The following is a 15,817-nucleotide window of genomic DNA, read 5'->3' on the forward strand; positions in this document are numbered from 1 at the left end:
GCCCTGCGGGGCGCCGCGGGCGGATCTCGGCGCGCCCACCGCGCCAGAGGTGCCGCAGGTGCCGCCCCCAACACAAGGTGTCCCGCCCAAGCTCAACCGCGTCGGCCTTCCGACGGTGCGTACGTGCGCCTCGTTGGTCCGCGTGTGTGTGGCCGGGCGCCCCCTTGCTTTGCGGTCATGACTCCGCCGCCGCCGCCGCCGCCGCCGCCGCCACCCCCGCCCCTGTCGCCTGGCCCAGACCCCGCAGTAGACTCCGCAGAAAACCCCAGTTCCGGGTCCGGATCACTGGTCGTGCTGTTTGGGGCCACTGCGGGTGCGCTGGGGCCGGACTTGGGCTCTGATGAGACCGACTTAATCCTTATAGTATGGCAAGTGGTGGAGCCGCGGAGCCGTCAGGTAGGGTGGAAACGAGGTGGCGAGGGGCGCCAGGAAACTTCAGGGCCCACGGAGCGCGACGGGTGATTGGACTACCCCGCCTGTCGCAGGTTGGGACGCTGCACAAGTCTTTGATTCGAGCCGAGGCAACTGCACTGAGTCCACAGTGCCGCGAGGCGAGCGGGCTGAGCGCGGACAGCCTGGCGCGGGCCGAGTCACTGGACAAGGTGCTGCAGCAGGTGAGCGCCGGAGCCGGCAAAGATGACTATACACCCGGGCCGTGGGGATGTAAGAGAGAGCCGCGAGAGAGCGGCAGGAGGCAAGGCCTGGCGCACCGCGACCAATTGGCCGGGTGGTAGGAGAGGGTCTTGTTCTTTGAAACTTTGAGCTACTCCCACGTGTACGTGTGTATGTGTTGCTGGCCATTCCCAGTGGCCTGGCCTTGCTTTTCAACCTTTGCGGGCATCCACTCCTGCTTTAGGGCGGGGGCAGGGGATGGCGGCTGCCAGATCCATTCCGAGTCGTTGACCAGCAGGGGAGGAGGCTGAGACGTCTCTAAACCTGCCGGGTCAGGTTTTCCAGAGCCAGCAGCCAGAATCGAAAGAGTCGAGGGGCCCTGATTTGGCCATAGGTCGCCCGGCTCTACGGCTCTCGTCCTCTGCCCGCCCCCCGGGTGGCTGCTGGAGCGGGGGCGTAGGGGCGGTGTCTGCCTCTAGGGCAGACGCCGCCAGGTGTAAGGTGCTAGTCCAGGCCTGTCCTGGTCGGCTGGCCAGGCGTGGGCGCTGTCCTTACCCTGTCTGGGGGCAGCCTGCCTGCTGAGTGCCTCCTGAGCCTGGCTAAAGAGGGAGGTGTTGCTGTTCTCTTTACTGCTATGCCATTCTGTGACTGACTCTTGAGTATAGAGCGTAAGTACCTTTACACGCACACTCTTTCATCTTTTTTGATGAGGAAGCACAAAGATTCTGAGTCTGTTCCAAAAAAGTTCCTGGCCTATCCCTCACCTGAGGGAGGTGCCAGGGAAAAGCTGGGTTCTTTGCTCTGCTAGCCTCAGGTTGTAAGGTGTCACAGAATTGGCAGGGGCAGGGATGGGGGTGGGATGAGGGTTTGTGAATTGGTGATTAGTGCTTATACCAGTTCTCTAGCAGGGATGGAGCCTGGGGGAGGGGCTGGGCAGCCTCCTGAGTGCACCTCCTCTGTGAGCAAACACTTGGTGCCAGCTGGTCAATAGGGTGTGGGTCAAAGCTCATGCTGCCCCTGGTGTTCAAGTGTGGAGCTCTGTCCTTGGAGTTTCTCTGTTCCTCTGGTTGGTTAGATCTGGAGGCGGGGCTGCCATTGACCATGAGCTTTCTGGCCTTCTGGCAGGCCTGGGCCTTCCCCCACCTGCCTGAGGGTGGTGCCTATTCAGGGACAGGTTTAACCTGCTTTGCTCCTCCCCTTCCACTGCTTGTCCCACTCTACCAAGTGTTTGCTCTGGCCCCTCTCCAGACTTCTGGAGTGTGTGTGATGGGGGCTTGGGTTATGTGACTGCCCTTATTTGGCCTGGAGGAGGCGACAGTGGACTGGGACTGGGACAGGGTTTTGGGGAGGGGGCTGGGACACAAGAGACAGGCCTCGCAGGTGTGGCCTCCTCCTCCCTGGGCAGGGTAGGGCTGAACATCTGGCTGAACCAGCTTTGCAACCTGTGCCCTCCCTCCTCCTAGTCCTAATTCCTGCCTACCTAGCTGTGTCTATGTGTGTGTCTTAACTGAATCTCTCCTCACTCCCTATCCCCAGTTCTTACAGCTGGTGAACAGGGATGTGGCTCTTCTGGGTGGGGACCCTTATGTGCTCTGCACTGATGGGCAGCAGCTGTTGCGACAGGTTCTGCACCCTGAGGCCTCAAGGAAGGTATGCCACTTAAGGCACAATATGTGGTAGGGTTCCCAAGACCCTTGTTGTCATGGGGGTGGGCAACACAACTCAGTTTCCTCATTCATCTCCTCTCCCATGTGCCCCCAGAACCTGGTGCTCCCCGACACTTTCTTCTCCTTCTACGACCTCCGCAGAGAGTTCCACATGCAGCACCCAACTGCCTGCTCTGCCAGGGACCTCACAGTGGCCACCATGGCACAGGGTATCTGTGACCCAACAGGGTTAAAGTGGAGGGACATCTACAGGCTTTTTTATGTTTCTAAGCATGTGCATGCTGCTGGTGGGTATTGTGAACACAGGCAAGTCTGCATTATCTGGAGTCTTTGAGGGTAACTATTTCTTTGTCTATGTTGGTAGACATTTGGGATGTGAGCACATCTACCTGCATCTGGGCTGGGGACCTGCATTTGGGCTGGTGACACATGAACTGGGTCAAACCAGTGTGTTTGAGATTTTGCATGTATCTGGAGGGGACTTGGGCCTAGGTGTGAACATGATTAGTGTTCATGCTGGGTGCCCCATGGCCTCTTGTGCTGGAATTTCTTTATTGTCACTTCTCTATCCATAGATTTGGGACTAGAGACAGATGCCACAGAGGACGACTTTGGGGTCTGGGAAGTAAAGACAATGGTGGCCATCATCCTCCACCTGCTTGAAAGGCCCAGTGGTAAGGTTCCCTCATCCTGTTACTTTCTGTCAAGGTTGGTAAATGCCTATTCCTCAAAGTCCTCTTACTCACTTGTGACCTCCTCTGAGAGAATACAAACCCCATTGTCAGTTCCTCAGCCAGCCCCCTCAACTGTCCTCTTTTTGTAGAGCTTTGTGGGAAGACCCCCTCCACCATACTCTGCTGACCCCCATGTCATCTCTTCTCAGGTCAACTGTTTTCAAAGCCCCAGGTGGTAAAGCAGAAGTATGAGACGGGGCCTTGGTGAGTATGGGAGTAGGGGTGGGGTGACAACAATTGGACACCCCTGACTTTGTGCCCTGCCCCCATAGCAGCAAGGCTGATGTGGTGGACAGTGAGACTGTGGTACGTGCCCGTGGATTGCCCTGGCAGTCATCAGACCAGGATGTGGCTCGCTTCTTCAAAGGGCTCAACATTGCCAGGTAGGTGTGGCAGGATGGGAGGGCCCAGAGGGCAGGCCTACCCAGGAGGCACTAACAGTGCTGGCTCCACAGGGGTGGTGTAGCACTCTGCCTCAACGCCCAGGGCCGCAGAAATGGTGAGGCCCTCATCCGTTTTGTGGACAGCGAGCAGCGGGACCTAGCACTGCAGAGACACAAGCACCACATGGGCATCCGTTATATTGAGGTGGGGCTTTGGGCCGGGAGTGAAGCAGGGTAAAGCTGAATCAGGCTGGAGACCCATGGGCTGTTCCCTTTGTATCCACAGGTATATAAAGCATCAGGGGAGGAGTTTGTGAAGATTGCAGGGGGTAAGTGTACCCTCCGCAGGGCCTAGCTCCCCTGCTTCTTGACCTGTATCCCACGCACCACTACCTCTTACCTCTCTGCTCCCCTGTATGGTTGGATGTTTGGAAGTACAAGAACGAAGATAGGTGACTCACAAGTTGACTCCTGTGCCCCAACCCAGGCACATCATTAGAGGTGGCTCGTTTCCTTTCACGGGAAGACCAAGTGATTCTGAGGCTTCGAGGACTGCCCTTCTCAGCTGGGCCAACAGATGTACTAGGTTTCCTGGGGCCAGAGTGCCCAGTCACTGGGGGAGCTGATGGATTGCTCTTTGTACGCCATCCTGATGGGAGACCAACTGGTGATGCCTTTGCCCTCTTTGCTTGTGAGGAGCTGGCACAGACTGCACTGCGCAGGCACAAGGGCATGCTTGGTAAGCGCTATATTGAACTCTTCAGGAGCACTGCAGCTGAAGTGCAGCAGGTGAGTACTCAGGGATCCTCACCCCACAATGTGCTCCTTCCCCAGGATGCACCTTTACTCCTCTGTGCCCCTGCCCTACTTGGTTGATAAGCCTGTTGTCTTCCTACTAGGTTCTGAACCGCTATGCATCTAGCCCACTCCTTCCCACATTGACTGCTCCACTGCTACCCATCCCATTCCCACTGGCAGCTGGGCCTGGGAGGGATTGTGTACGCCTTCGAGGCCTACCCTACACGGCCACCATTGAAGATATTCTGAGCTTTCTGGGGGAGGCAGCAGCTGACATCCGGCCCCATGGTGTGCACATGGTACTCAACCAGCAGGTGAGACTGCTGCTGGGAGGGGGAAACTGCTGCTGGGAGGGGGAACACTTGTGTTTACAGGTAGGAAGAGTTTTAGGGGTAAGGCACTCTTGCAAAAGACAGACTGCTTATAAGATGGTGTGTACAGGGCCGGCCATCTGGTGATGCCTTCATTCAGATGATGTCAGCAGAGCGGGCCCTAGCTGCTGCTCAGCGTTGCCACAAGAAGGTGATGAAGGAACGCTATGTAGAGGTGGTCCCCTGCTCCACAGAGGAGATGAGCCGTGTCCTGATGGGTGGCACCTTGGGCCGCAGTGGCATGTCCCCTCCACCTTGCAAACTGCCCTGTGAGTGTTCCCTGGGGCTGGAGAAAGAGGCATGTGGGGACCAGGCTGTTCTACGTCCCAATTTCTATAGTTGTCCCACCCAGAGCAGTACTGGACTCCATGCAGATGTATTCTCTACTTGCCTCTAGGCCTCTCACCACCCACCTACGCCACCTTCCAGGCCACCCCAACCCTTATTCCCACGGAGACAGCAGCTCTGTATCCCTCTTCAGCATTGCTCCCAGCTGCTAGGGTGCCTGCTGCCCCTACTCCTGTTGCCTACTACCCAGGGCCAGCCACTCAACTCTACATGAACTACACAGCCTACTACCCCAGGTATGCTGCAGCCAGAATCCCACAGACCATCTACTTGTCCTGGTTTGGGGAAGGATTGTGATCCCTTTCTGGCCCAGACAACCCAAGGTCTGTTGAAGACTGGACTTTATTCTGAGATGACAAAGGAGTAAAAGGTATGGGCTGGCTGATGCCATCTGTAAAATAGATGGGAGATGATACTGTAGAGCCAATGGTTTTATTTTTTATTACCAGGGATTGAACCCAGGGGTGCTTTACCATTGGGCTACATTCCCCAGCCCTTTTTATTTTGAGACATCTCACTAAATTGCCGAGGCTAGCCTCAAACTTGCAATCTCCCTGCCTCAGTCTCCCACGTTGCTGGGATTACAGGCATGTGACACCTAAAGCCCCTGAAGAAGGAAGAAATGAACTAAGTACAAAGCACAAACACCTGTCTTTCCCACCCTAGCCCTCCAGTCTCTCCAACCACTGTGGGCTACCTCGCCACACCCCCTGCTGCCCTGGCTTCTACTTCCACCTCAGTATTGTCCCAGCCAGGAGCCCTGGTGCGCATGCAGGGTGTCCCATACACAACTGGTATGAAGGATCTGCTCAGTGTCTTCCAGGCCTACCAGGTGAGGTTGTATGGCTTGAGGAATTTGGGGTCTGGCTGAGTCTGGAAGTCCCTACCCTAAATTTGTGTTCTTTCTTCAGCTAGCCCCTGATGACTACGCCACTCTGATGCCTGTTGGTGATTCACCTCGCCCTGTGTTACAAGCCCCCAAGGAGTGGGTGTGCTTGTAGATGAGAAAGCCAGGAAATAAGCTGATATCTATCCTCAGCTAACATGCCTCTCCTGTGCCAAGAGCACCCTCAATCCACTGGCTTCTTTCTGGCTTGCCAAAGCTCTCAGAAGGCACATAGAGAAGACCAAACCCAGTTCCATCCTTACTTCTCTGCCTGTTCACCCCAAAGATGATGGCTATCTTGCATCCAGGGCTTGGGGTCTGGAGACCTGGAGGGATGATGAGCATCTTGAATGGCACCCGGAGATCGGAGAGCATTTGGTCTGTTCTGCCTTTGGACTATGTCCTCAGATATCATGGAGCTCACAGGCACACTGCAGGCTTGCTTTTCTTTTTAAAATGTAAACCCTGGTTCCCTCAATGTGTGACTTCTGGGAGAATCAAAGGGTCCATCCATCTGAGCCTTTAAATAGAGGTCCCAGTGCTCTACAATCCCTGTTACTCCTGTGGCAGGTAGAGAGGTGCAGAGAAATAGCTCCTGACCTCAGGACACTTAAACCTCAGAGACAACATTGTGCCAGGGGTGTCTCCACACAAGGTTAATAGCCAGCTGGGCACAAATATCAGATGGCAAAACCACAAACTCTTATGTGCTGCAGCATCCCTTGACAACACTAGGGGCAGAGGGCCCCCACACAAAAACTCAGGCTTAGATTTTAAAGGGGACTCTGAACTTTCCCATACCCAGCAAACACCATGGAATGTCCTTTGCACTCATTAAAGGGTGCAGAACTGAAGCCTCAAACGGAATTTAGAATTCTCTTTGTAAAAATCAACGAAAGCTGCTAACCAAGTGGACTTTCTAAAAGTCACAGTGCCCTTAATTTTGGCCTCAGTGAAGAGTTCCAACCAGCCTCAAGCGGAGAAAAACTCAAGACAGATTTTCAAAGAGACTTTTGATCTGTCACCATTTATTATTTTAGCACTACAACTAAGGAGAAGCCTGAAATATTGGCTTTTCTTCCCTTTGTATTTGTGTTAAGGAGCACTGCACTCCTGTAAAACGTTTTGAAATATAAACTGTATAAGAAAACACAATCTCAAGTGCTGTAAACATAACTGAGAACAAGTTTCTTTACTGAACATCCATTTTATGAAATACAGGGTTCCAATCTGAGCCCATTTGGGCCTTAAAGATGACCAAGATCTTTTCTGAATGTCACACACAGGGCTTCACTGCTAGGCCAAATAAAGGTCTGGTGACAGTAGCTGGCCCTGGTGGGGTTGGACCTGGGGCGGCAGCAGCACCACATGTGAACCTAAAGACACTTGTTCTTTTTAAAGCTGTTTTCAGCCATGTTTCTCTGTGCATCTCTAGTAAGCAGAAGGCTGCTTGTTTCATTCTTCAATCCAAGATCTAGCACAAGTTTAAGAGGGAAGGGGGACATGCTATCACATGTCCAGTTGCTTAGTGCTGCCACTAGAAGTTAGTTTGCATAGTCCAATGGATGTGTGCTTTAACATCACTAAGTCGCACAAAAATTCGTCTTTATCTACAGTGCCAGAAAATATTGTTGACTCTTACATGAAAGCTCTTACAAAGCTAATATAAAACTGCTTACATAGTATACAAAGCTCTATTTTAAAATTTAACTTTTATTTTAAATAGGAAAGCATTTCTAATGCTACAGGCATCAAGGTATTTAAAAGGCATCAAAAATTTGGTGCATAGCAACTCTGGATCATAGAGGCTTTTCTTCTCGAGTGCAGCAAAGCAACCCGCAAAAGGGTCTTGCAAGGACCCCACATGAGGCAGCTACCCTGGGGCAAGAGGGTACAGCAAGTCTGGCCATGTCTCTGAAATTTCACCTGAGAGGCCAACCCCCTTTCCCTCCAAAGGAAGTGAAGAGCTTCCAACCACAGGCCCTAAAGCAAATTTCACTATACCCATGCTGACACAAAATTTACTTTCAAATAAAATTTGAAAACACCCAGCTCCCAGAGAGGCTAGAGTGATTTGCTTAAGGATTGGACACTGTTTCTCTAACTAGTTTTAAGGGAGAAACCCATGATGTTTAAACAACAACAAAAGACCATACTTTCTCATTTTAGGTCAGTAGCTCCTACCCTGCAGGTGGCAGGCAACAAGCCAGCCCCTTGCTCAGGTCTGACTTAGCCTCAGAAGAGTCCTGGCATCTATGACCTACAATTCACTGGAATAACAACATCAATAATAACTTCAATCTGCCCAGTACACTGTCTTACATGTAGGCACTCAAAAAATTTGCTTCCTGAATAAATGAAAGTACATTATTTAATTTAAAAACATAATGAAAATTTCAAGGGCTCTGAAATAGGCCCAGAAACAATTAGTGAATCCCACTGGAGGGAGGGATATGAAGTGGGGTTTGAAAAAAGTACCCACCTTGGGTACCTCCTTTGGTAGACAGCAGGCTGGAGTTTGTGCTAGCCCCTGCTTTGGATGCCAGTCTCACCAGCAACAGCACCAGGGCGTCTTTGGTATAGAGGGTCAGTTCTATGATGCCATCTCATTTTTTGGATGTACCTCAAAGCCTTTTAGAAAAAAAGCTGGGTTTTGGGTTTTAGGTTTTAGGTCACCCACACAGGACAGGGTAGGCTAAAGTCATTTTAGGCTGTAAACAGAATGGAGGTCAAACCTATGCTAGTGAGAATCTTAAAGCCTTTCCATATAGAGTCCTGCATTTTCTTTGTTCATCCTAATGCATAGGTCAGTTATGCTCAGCTCCTGACATAGCTTGCCTGGGCTCTAGAAAAGAAAACTGCAAAGCCGTCTGAACCATCAGGAGGAAACTTGCTTCAATGGTGACAAGAACAAACTAAAAGCAGAAGCTCCCACTTGGAAAAGGTTTTGGGGCCAGGAAACACAAATGGGAAGAGCACTCTTACTGACTGCTAGTTTTTAAAATGGCAGGAACTGAAAATTACCTAGCTAATACTTCACCTTTCAGTGTCACCTATAAGTAGCCATCTTACCCATGGTCCTGAGGAAAAAAAGCAGTTTCAACATGGAGTCAGTATGGAGAGACTGCAGGAAGATTACCTATAAAGTTACAAAAAGGCTATGCTCTGGAATGTCTTTATATTCCAACACTTCAATGATGGAATGGTCTCATTTTTCTAATAGTTTACTTTTATAAAGAGTATGAGCTACATTTGGCTTTATTTCCTATGAATCTATGAAAGGCTTCAGGACACATGCCAAATTTCTGAGGCATTGGTATGGGCTTAGGATAATTTTTGTTGTTGTTGCTGTTTGCCTCTGGAAGGTTTTATCAAAAGTTCCTATTTTAAAAATATCATCAAAACTAAGGGGACCTTCAAATGACCAGGAAAACAGTACAAATTACCAATCCTAGTTACACAACAAGATCACCTGCAAAAGCAGCACCTCTGAAATGGAGAGCCTGCTGCATTCACACTCAAAGCACCCATCATATAAAAAGTATCCTATTTAAATATAAAAAATGCAAAGCTCTCTTCCCCACAGTTCAAATATAGCCTATACTGCTCCTGTTCTTTTACAAAATCCATCCAAGGCCTGAGGTGGAGGAATGCTGCTTTTCCCCACAGTGGTGAATCCAACGCCTGGCACCAGTCCTGAAGGCCAAAAAGTTGGAAACCCAAGGTCCAAGAGAGCAACATGCTGAGAAGTTGGTGGATACCAGGCTGCAGTGAGAACTGTTAGAGCTCATCAGATCTTCCTAAATCCAGGGACTCAGGATCCAGGATGGGAGTGACTCTGCTCGCCTCTGAGCCTTGGGAAACAGAAATCTGGGACATGTCTCTCCCAATTATCTCGTTTACTGAAAAAGAAGAAAAGAAAAAGTGATGAGTGACCTCCAAGTGACGCCACAGGCTTTACACTAAGTTCTCCCTCAACTATTTCATTTCTAAGGCTTTCAGTAAAGGTTAAAGGAAATGCTTGAAAGCATGCTCCTGAGCTGAATGAGTGAAAGACCAAAAAATAATTTCCCAAGTGGCTTCAGATTTCTTTCTCTCCCTCTCAGTTCTGTTTGGACTGGAAAGGGAATGGCTAAGAAAATCTTTTTATCAAATCTCCAAAGGCTCACGCTCTACAGGAAAGGCTATGTTATAAAAAATATGAAATAAGTGTTCACTTTAATCTAACCTTTTTCTAACTTGAATTCCTTTGGGAAAAGTTATCCTTTTCTAATTCCCACAGTTCCAATCTATGAAGTGAATGAAAACGAATGCTTTGGCCAAAGTAAAACCACAAAGATGTGGGTTTTTTTTTTCTGTTATCCTATCTAATACAAATACCTTTTTTTATATGGGACATCGTACTTGTTTGTGGTCCTTTCTGATTGTAGGCTTTTGTTTTTTTTTTATGGTACTGGGGGATTGAACCCAGGGGCACTTAACCACTGAGCCATATCCTCAATCAACCCTTTTTAAATTTTGAGACGGGGTCTTGCTAAGTTGCTTAGGGCCTCACTAAGTTGCTGTGGTTGGCTTTGACCTAGCAATCCTCCTGCCTCAGCCTTTCAAGACACTGGAATTATAGGCATGTGCCACTGCCATGCAGGCTCTTGTTTTCCATCAGTTTCTTTGATGTGTGCCAAGTAACTTAGGGAGCACACTGCTCCATGAGGCCCAGTGCAAAGAATTTACATCTTAACCAATAAAAAAGGGAAAGAAAATCCCAAATCCCCTAAACAAGCCAGGTATGGTGGTACATGCCTATAATCTCAGCAACCGGTGAGGCCAAGGCAGGAGGATCTCAAGTTTAAGGACAGCCTCAACAATTTAGCAAAACCCTCAGAAAATTACAGAGACCTTATCTCAAAATAAAAAATGACAAAGGACTTGGTATATACTCAGTGATAAAGTATTCCTGGATTCAATGCCTAGCTTTAAAATAAAAAAAACTAAATCTCCTAAATAATAAATTTTAGTTCTCTGTCTTATTTCATGCTATTCAACTAAAAATTCTATACTAATTCCATTCCTAGGCATATACTCAAGAGAACTAAAATTAGATATCTACATAATCTTCATAGCAACCCTTTAAGTGAACTACTATCCTCCTTTGTTGATGAATTAAATAAGGCTGTAACAGTTCACATAATTTGTCTTAAGGTTACATGCTTAGTGAATAGTGCAATTTGTCTTAAAAAAAAAATACCTATCATACTCTTGGAAGTCAAAAGCATAGTAAGGCAGGAAAATGATTTAAATTAAAAAAAAAAAATGACCTGGGAAAATGTGGTTACACTAGAGAGCAAGTATGATAGTTAAGAAGAAATCCATGGGCAAAGGGCTATAATGTGTCAAAGCAAGAAGAAATTTAGACACAGTCATATTAGACCTCAAAATGTGGGAGAAGTTTTGCACTCAAAAATTTTATTCCACTGAAAAGCAGAAGGCTGAAAATAACAAGTCAGAGTAGGTTTGTGCTCTAATAAGAAAATACCTGGGAAAGCAAATATGGATGCTGATGAGCAGTCTAGAAATTAGGTTTGGTTTGAATTTAGCCTTTGCCACCAATTTCAAGCATGTTCTTTAACAAGTTACTTTTCATATCTAAGACTCTATTTCCTTATGTATACAATGTTGGTACTGGACTAGTGAAATCTCATGTCATGGGATGAGATGATATATGCCTGTAATCAGAGCTACTTGGGAGGCTGAAGTGGGAAGAGCACAGATTAAAGGCCAGCTTGCACAATTTAGCAAAATCCAGTCTCAAAAAAAAATTTTTTTTAAGTTGTAGATGGACACAATAGCTTTATGTATGTATGTATCTATGTATGTATATGTGTGGGTGGGGTATTGAGGATCGAACCCAGGGCCTCATACAAGGCAAGCGCTTTACCACTGAGCCATAACCCCAGCCCTCAAAATAAAATTTTAAAAATGGACTAAAGATGCAGCTCAGAGAGTGCTTGCGTAGCATACACTCTCTAGGGAGGGGGAGCATCTTTCTGTTTTGTTTGTTTGTTTGTTTGTTTGTTTTTTGGTACCTGGAATTGAACTCAGGGGCACTTGACCACTGAGTCACATTCCAAGCCCATTTTTGTATTTTATTTAGAGATAGGGTCTCACTGAGTTGCTTAGTACCTCACCATTGCTGAGGCTGGCTTTGAACTCATGATCCTCCTGAGCCGCTGGGATTATAGGCACATGCATGTGCCTATAATATGTCAGCAACTTTCAAGTGATAACACTCAGATGGTATAAAGAGAAATAAAGATTTGATTGCCAGACATAGTGTTTCATACCTTATTCCAGCTACTCCAGAGTCTGAGATCAGAGTTTCACAAGTGTAAGGTCAGCTGGGGCAACTTAGTGAAACCCTGTCTCAAAACTAAAATTTAAAAGGGTAGGGTGTGGTGGGGGTGGCTGGGGATGTAGTGCTAAGAATGTTTATCCAGCATATGCAAGGCCCTGCATGAATCAACCCCAGTACCCACAAAAAAAGAGAGAAAAGGAAAAAAGAAAAAAAGGCTTAACTGAGATTAGCACTGAATGTATATTGAAAGAATTAGGGATTAGAAGCCAAAGGGATTTAATTACAAAACAGTTACAAAATTATTCAATGATTATCCAATAGTCAAGAATTGACAATTTTTGAAAGTAACTGGTACAGATTTATAAAGGTCATAATCAGATGGTTTTAAAATAAATTTGCCAGGCTAGAATCTACTGATCATTCATTGATAGCTGTTTGCAAAGAATAACAGAATATAACTTCAGCTTACTCCTGACTTGAGAAGAAGCTTTGTGTAAGAATATATTTTTGTCTCCAGTTTCTTCCTCAATATATTAGAAAGGATGAAAACCTCTTACATAGTACATAAAGTAGAAACATTAAGGTGGCTGAAATAGATACCCATAGTCTCTGTTATTCTAAGCAACACGAAATTCAAAGAACAGTATTTTCAGCATGGATTCTGGGGATTCTATGGGCTACTCTGGTGCTAAGACAGAGCACACACTGGCCCACAATCTCTGCATGACCTTTAACCTTCCCCATCATATTAAATTATCAGCAGACACAACCACTCTCTGACAAACAGGTTGTGATCTCTTGAAAGGCAAGGGTCTTACTACTGAGGAAATAACTTCTGTACATGGATCCTAATTTAATACAATCACTCAGAAGCTATGTGGAACTAATACAGTAAAATATTGGGTAGGAAGGAAGGGGATCAGAGACTATTGTTAACAACTTTCTGGTACTGGGAATCAAACCCAGGGGCACTCTAGCTCAGTCCTTTTTAAATTTTTATTTTAAGATAGGGTCTTGCTAAGTTGCCCAGAATGCCCTCAAACTTGGGATCCTCCTGTATCAAGCCTCCCGAGTCAGTGGGATTACAGGCATCCAGCCAGAGAATGTTATTAATATTAAAACATGACATCTGATTTTAACAGCGTCTATTTTAGGTTAGTTTTATAGCAGTGGCAAAAAGTCCAAAATATAAGCAAGCACCCAGTTCACATACAAGTCATCTTTGGCTATCACTTATTGCCCTTCCATGATTAGTCATTTCAGAGATGTTCTAGACTACCATGAAACATATCTTTTTCAATTCTTATTTCATTGTGCAGATTTTAAAATATCAAAGCTGATTTAAAATGGTACTTTACACACATTTTCACCTGAGATGGAATAAGGTGCTACTCTGCTCCTTCTTATCTCAGTTCTCACAGAGATGAGTGCAAGGCAGAGCTGGGTGGGTGGGCGGGTAGTGATGCAGGGTAGTACAAAAGAAGCCTTGGCGCTGGGGCCAGCTGGGTGATATGAATCTCAATTCTAAAACCAGTTGGTGAGGTGGCCTCACCCAAGTCACTCAGACACTTCTCAACCTTATTTTCTCTTTTGTTTAAAAAAAAAAAAAAGGTGAGTACTTCAAACCATAAGATATTTTATTTTCTGGGGTCATTTTTTTTTTTTAAAGGGTTTACTAGGGGATTGAACTCNTTTAAAAAAAAAAAAAAAGGTGAGTACTTCAAACCATAAGATATTTTATTTTCTGGGTCTTTTTTTTTTTAAAGGTTTACTAGGGATTGAACTCGGGGGCACTCAACCACTGAGTCACATCCCCAGCCCTATTATGTATTTTATTTAGAGACAGACTCTCACTGAGTTGCTTAGCACCTGGCTTTTGCTTTGAACTTGCGATCCTCCCGTCTCAGCCTCCCAAGCCACTGAGGGTCCATATCTAGCACTATTCATCTACTTACCAAGAATACTTAGGTAAGGATGAAAACATCATTTTTCTGAAATGGGCAGGGGGTATCATTTATTTAGATACCAGGGATTGAACCCAAGAGCGCTTAATCACTGAGTCACATCCCAGCCCTTTTTTATATTTGAGACAGAAGTCTTGTAAAATTGCTCAGGGCTTCACTAAATTGCTGAGACTAACCTTGAAATTGTGATCCTTCTGCTTCAGCCTTCCGAACTGCAGGGATTACAGGCATGTGCCACCATGCCCAGCAGGGAGTACTATTTATAATAAAAGTCTGATTAAGCTGGGCATAGTGGCACATGCTTGTAATCCCAGCAACTTGGGAGGTTGAAGCAGGAGGATCTCAAGTTTGAGACCAACCTCAGAAAATGAGCTAGATCCTGTCTCAAAATAAAAACTAAAAATGACTGTGGATGAGGGCTGGGGCTGTAGCTCAGTGGCAGAGCAGTTGCCTGGCATGTATGAGGTACTAGGTTCGATCCTCAGCACCACATAAAAATAAAAAAGCAAATAAAGGCATTCTGTCCATCCACAACTACAAAAAATTAAAATTAAAAAAAAAATGACTGTGGATGAAGCTGAATGGTAACATGCCCTAGGGTTTAATCCTCAATACTATAAAAAATAAATAAATAAATACATAAATTGAAAGTCTGTTCAATGTCATGGTATTTCCATTTTCCTTTATCTGAATCTGCAGTACAATTTGGGAATATGAAAGAATGAAAACAAAAATCTTAGAGCAGTAAATCAGAACTGCAACTGAGTATTTTCACAGTCTTTTAACAATAAATTGAGAGCCAGGCGCAGCAGCACATTCCTGTAATCCCAGAGACTTGGGGGGGCTGAAGCAGGAGGATCACAAGTTCAAGGCTAGTCTCAGCAACTTAATGAAACCCTTTCTCAAAATAAAAAATAAAAAGGGCTGGGCATGTGACTCAGTGGTGAAGCACCCCTGATTCAATCCCCAGTACCAAAAACAATAAATGGAGCACAACTTATCAATTATTCAAGCCCTCTGCTTTCCTCACTTTTCCTCATTCTGGGAGCTCTAAATTCAGGCTCCAACCTCTGGGTTTCTGAGGTATGACTTCCTGCTGGGACTGGCCAAAACTCAGGTGTCAATTGAACCAAATAAAAATATTTCTGGCAGGGCTGGGGTTGTAGCTCAGTGGTAGAGCACTTGCCTAGAACGTGTAAAGGCACTGGGTTCAATCCTCAGCACCACATAAAAATAAATAAATAAAATATAGGTATTGCGTTCATCTACTGAAGAATTAAAATATATATATATATATATATATATTTTTTTTTTTTCTGGCAAACAAATCTATGATGTAGAGTTGTATACATAAATTATTAGCAATTTTGATAAACACAAAATTTTGTTTTTTTTTTATTAACATTTTTTTAGCTGTAGATGGACACTGCCTTTATTTATTTTTATGTGGTGCTGAGGATCAAATCCAGTGCCTCACACATGCTAGGCAAGCATTCCACCACTCAGCCCCAGCCCAAGCCCCGTTATTTCTTATAAATACTAATCTTGAGCCAGGTGTGGTAGTGCATGCCTGCAATCCCCGCAACTAAGGAGGTGAGGCCAGAGAGTCACAAGTTTGAGGCCAGCCTCAGCAACTTAGCAAATCCCTAAGTAACTTAGACCCTGTCTCAAAAAAGGAGTTTGGGGGGGGGGGAGTGCAGGG

At 46.3% G+C, this 15,817-nt stretch overlaps 2 protein-coding genes across 6 annotated transcripts in view; one reads left to right on the forward strand and one right to left on the reverse strand.

The window, feature by feature from the left end:
• Positions 1–37: 37 nt before the first annotated feature.
• On the forward strand, positions 38–6,975 carry Esrp2 (epithelial splicing regulatory protein 2). 5 transcript variants are annotated; one of them, XM_015496167.2, is made up of 15 exons: positions 38–396; positions 486–614; positions 2,149–2,262; positions 2,374–2,488; positions 2,855–2,953; positions 3,163–3,217; positions 3,286–3,396; positions 3,469–3,601; positions 3,683–3,725; positions 3,884–4,185; positions 4,296–4,508; positions 4,636–4,834; positions 4,963–5,149; positions 5,580–5,745; positions 5,825–6,975. In XM_015496167.2, exons 1-15 carry the CDS (start codon positions 178–180, stop codon positions 5,912–5,914), a joined length of 2,175 nt encoding a protein of 724 aa, XP_015351653.1. In that variant the 5' UTR covers positions 38–177; the 3' UTR covers positions 5,915–6,975. The 5 variants fall into 5 exon arrangements, 4 of the variants coding, with proteins under 4 accessions (XP_015351653.1, XP_015351655.1, XP_015351654.1 ...); XM_015496169.2 differs by having other exon boundaries at positions 5,829–6,975; XM_015496168.2 differs by having other exon boundaries at positions 3,289–3,396.
• A 517-nt stretch (positions 6,976–7,492) lies between these two features.
• The window catches only part of Nfatc3 (nuclear factor of activated T cells 3), a 101,529-nt gene continuing 93,204 nt past the window's right edge, over positions 7,493–15,817 (reverse strand). Inside the window, exon 11 of the mRNA XM_015496316.2 lies at positions 7,493–9,701. Coding sequence (XP_015351802.2) covers positions 9,580–9,701 — 122 coding nt within the window. The 3' untranslated portion in view covers positions 7,493–9,579. The remainder of the gene's footprint in view (positions 9,702–15,817) is intronic.

The sequence above is a fragment of the Marmota marmota genome, unplaced genomic scaffold, assembly GCF_001458135.2.
Source record: "Marmota marmota marmota unplaced genomic scaffold, marMar, whole genome shotgun sequence".
NCBI classification, from domain to species: domain Eukaryota; kingdom Metazoa; phylum Chordata; class Mammalia; order Rodentia; family Sciuridae; genus Marmota; species Marmota marmota.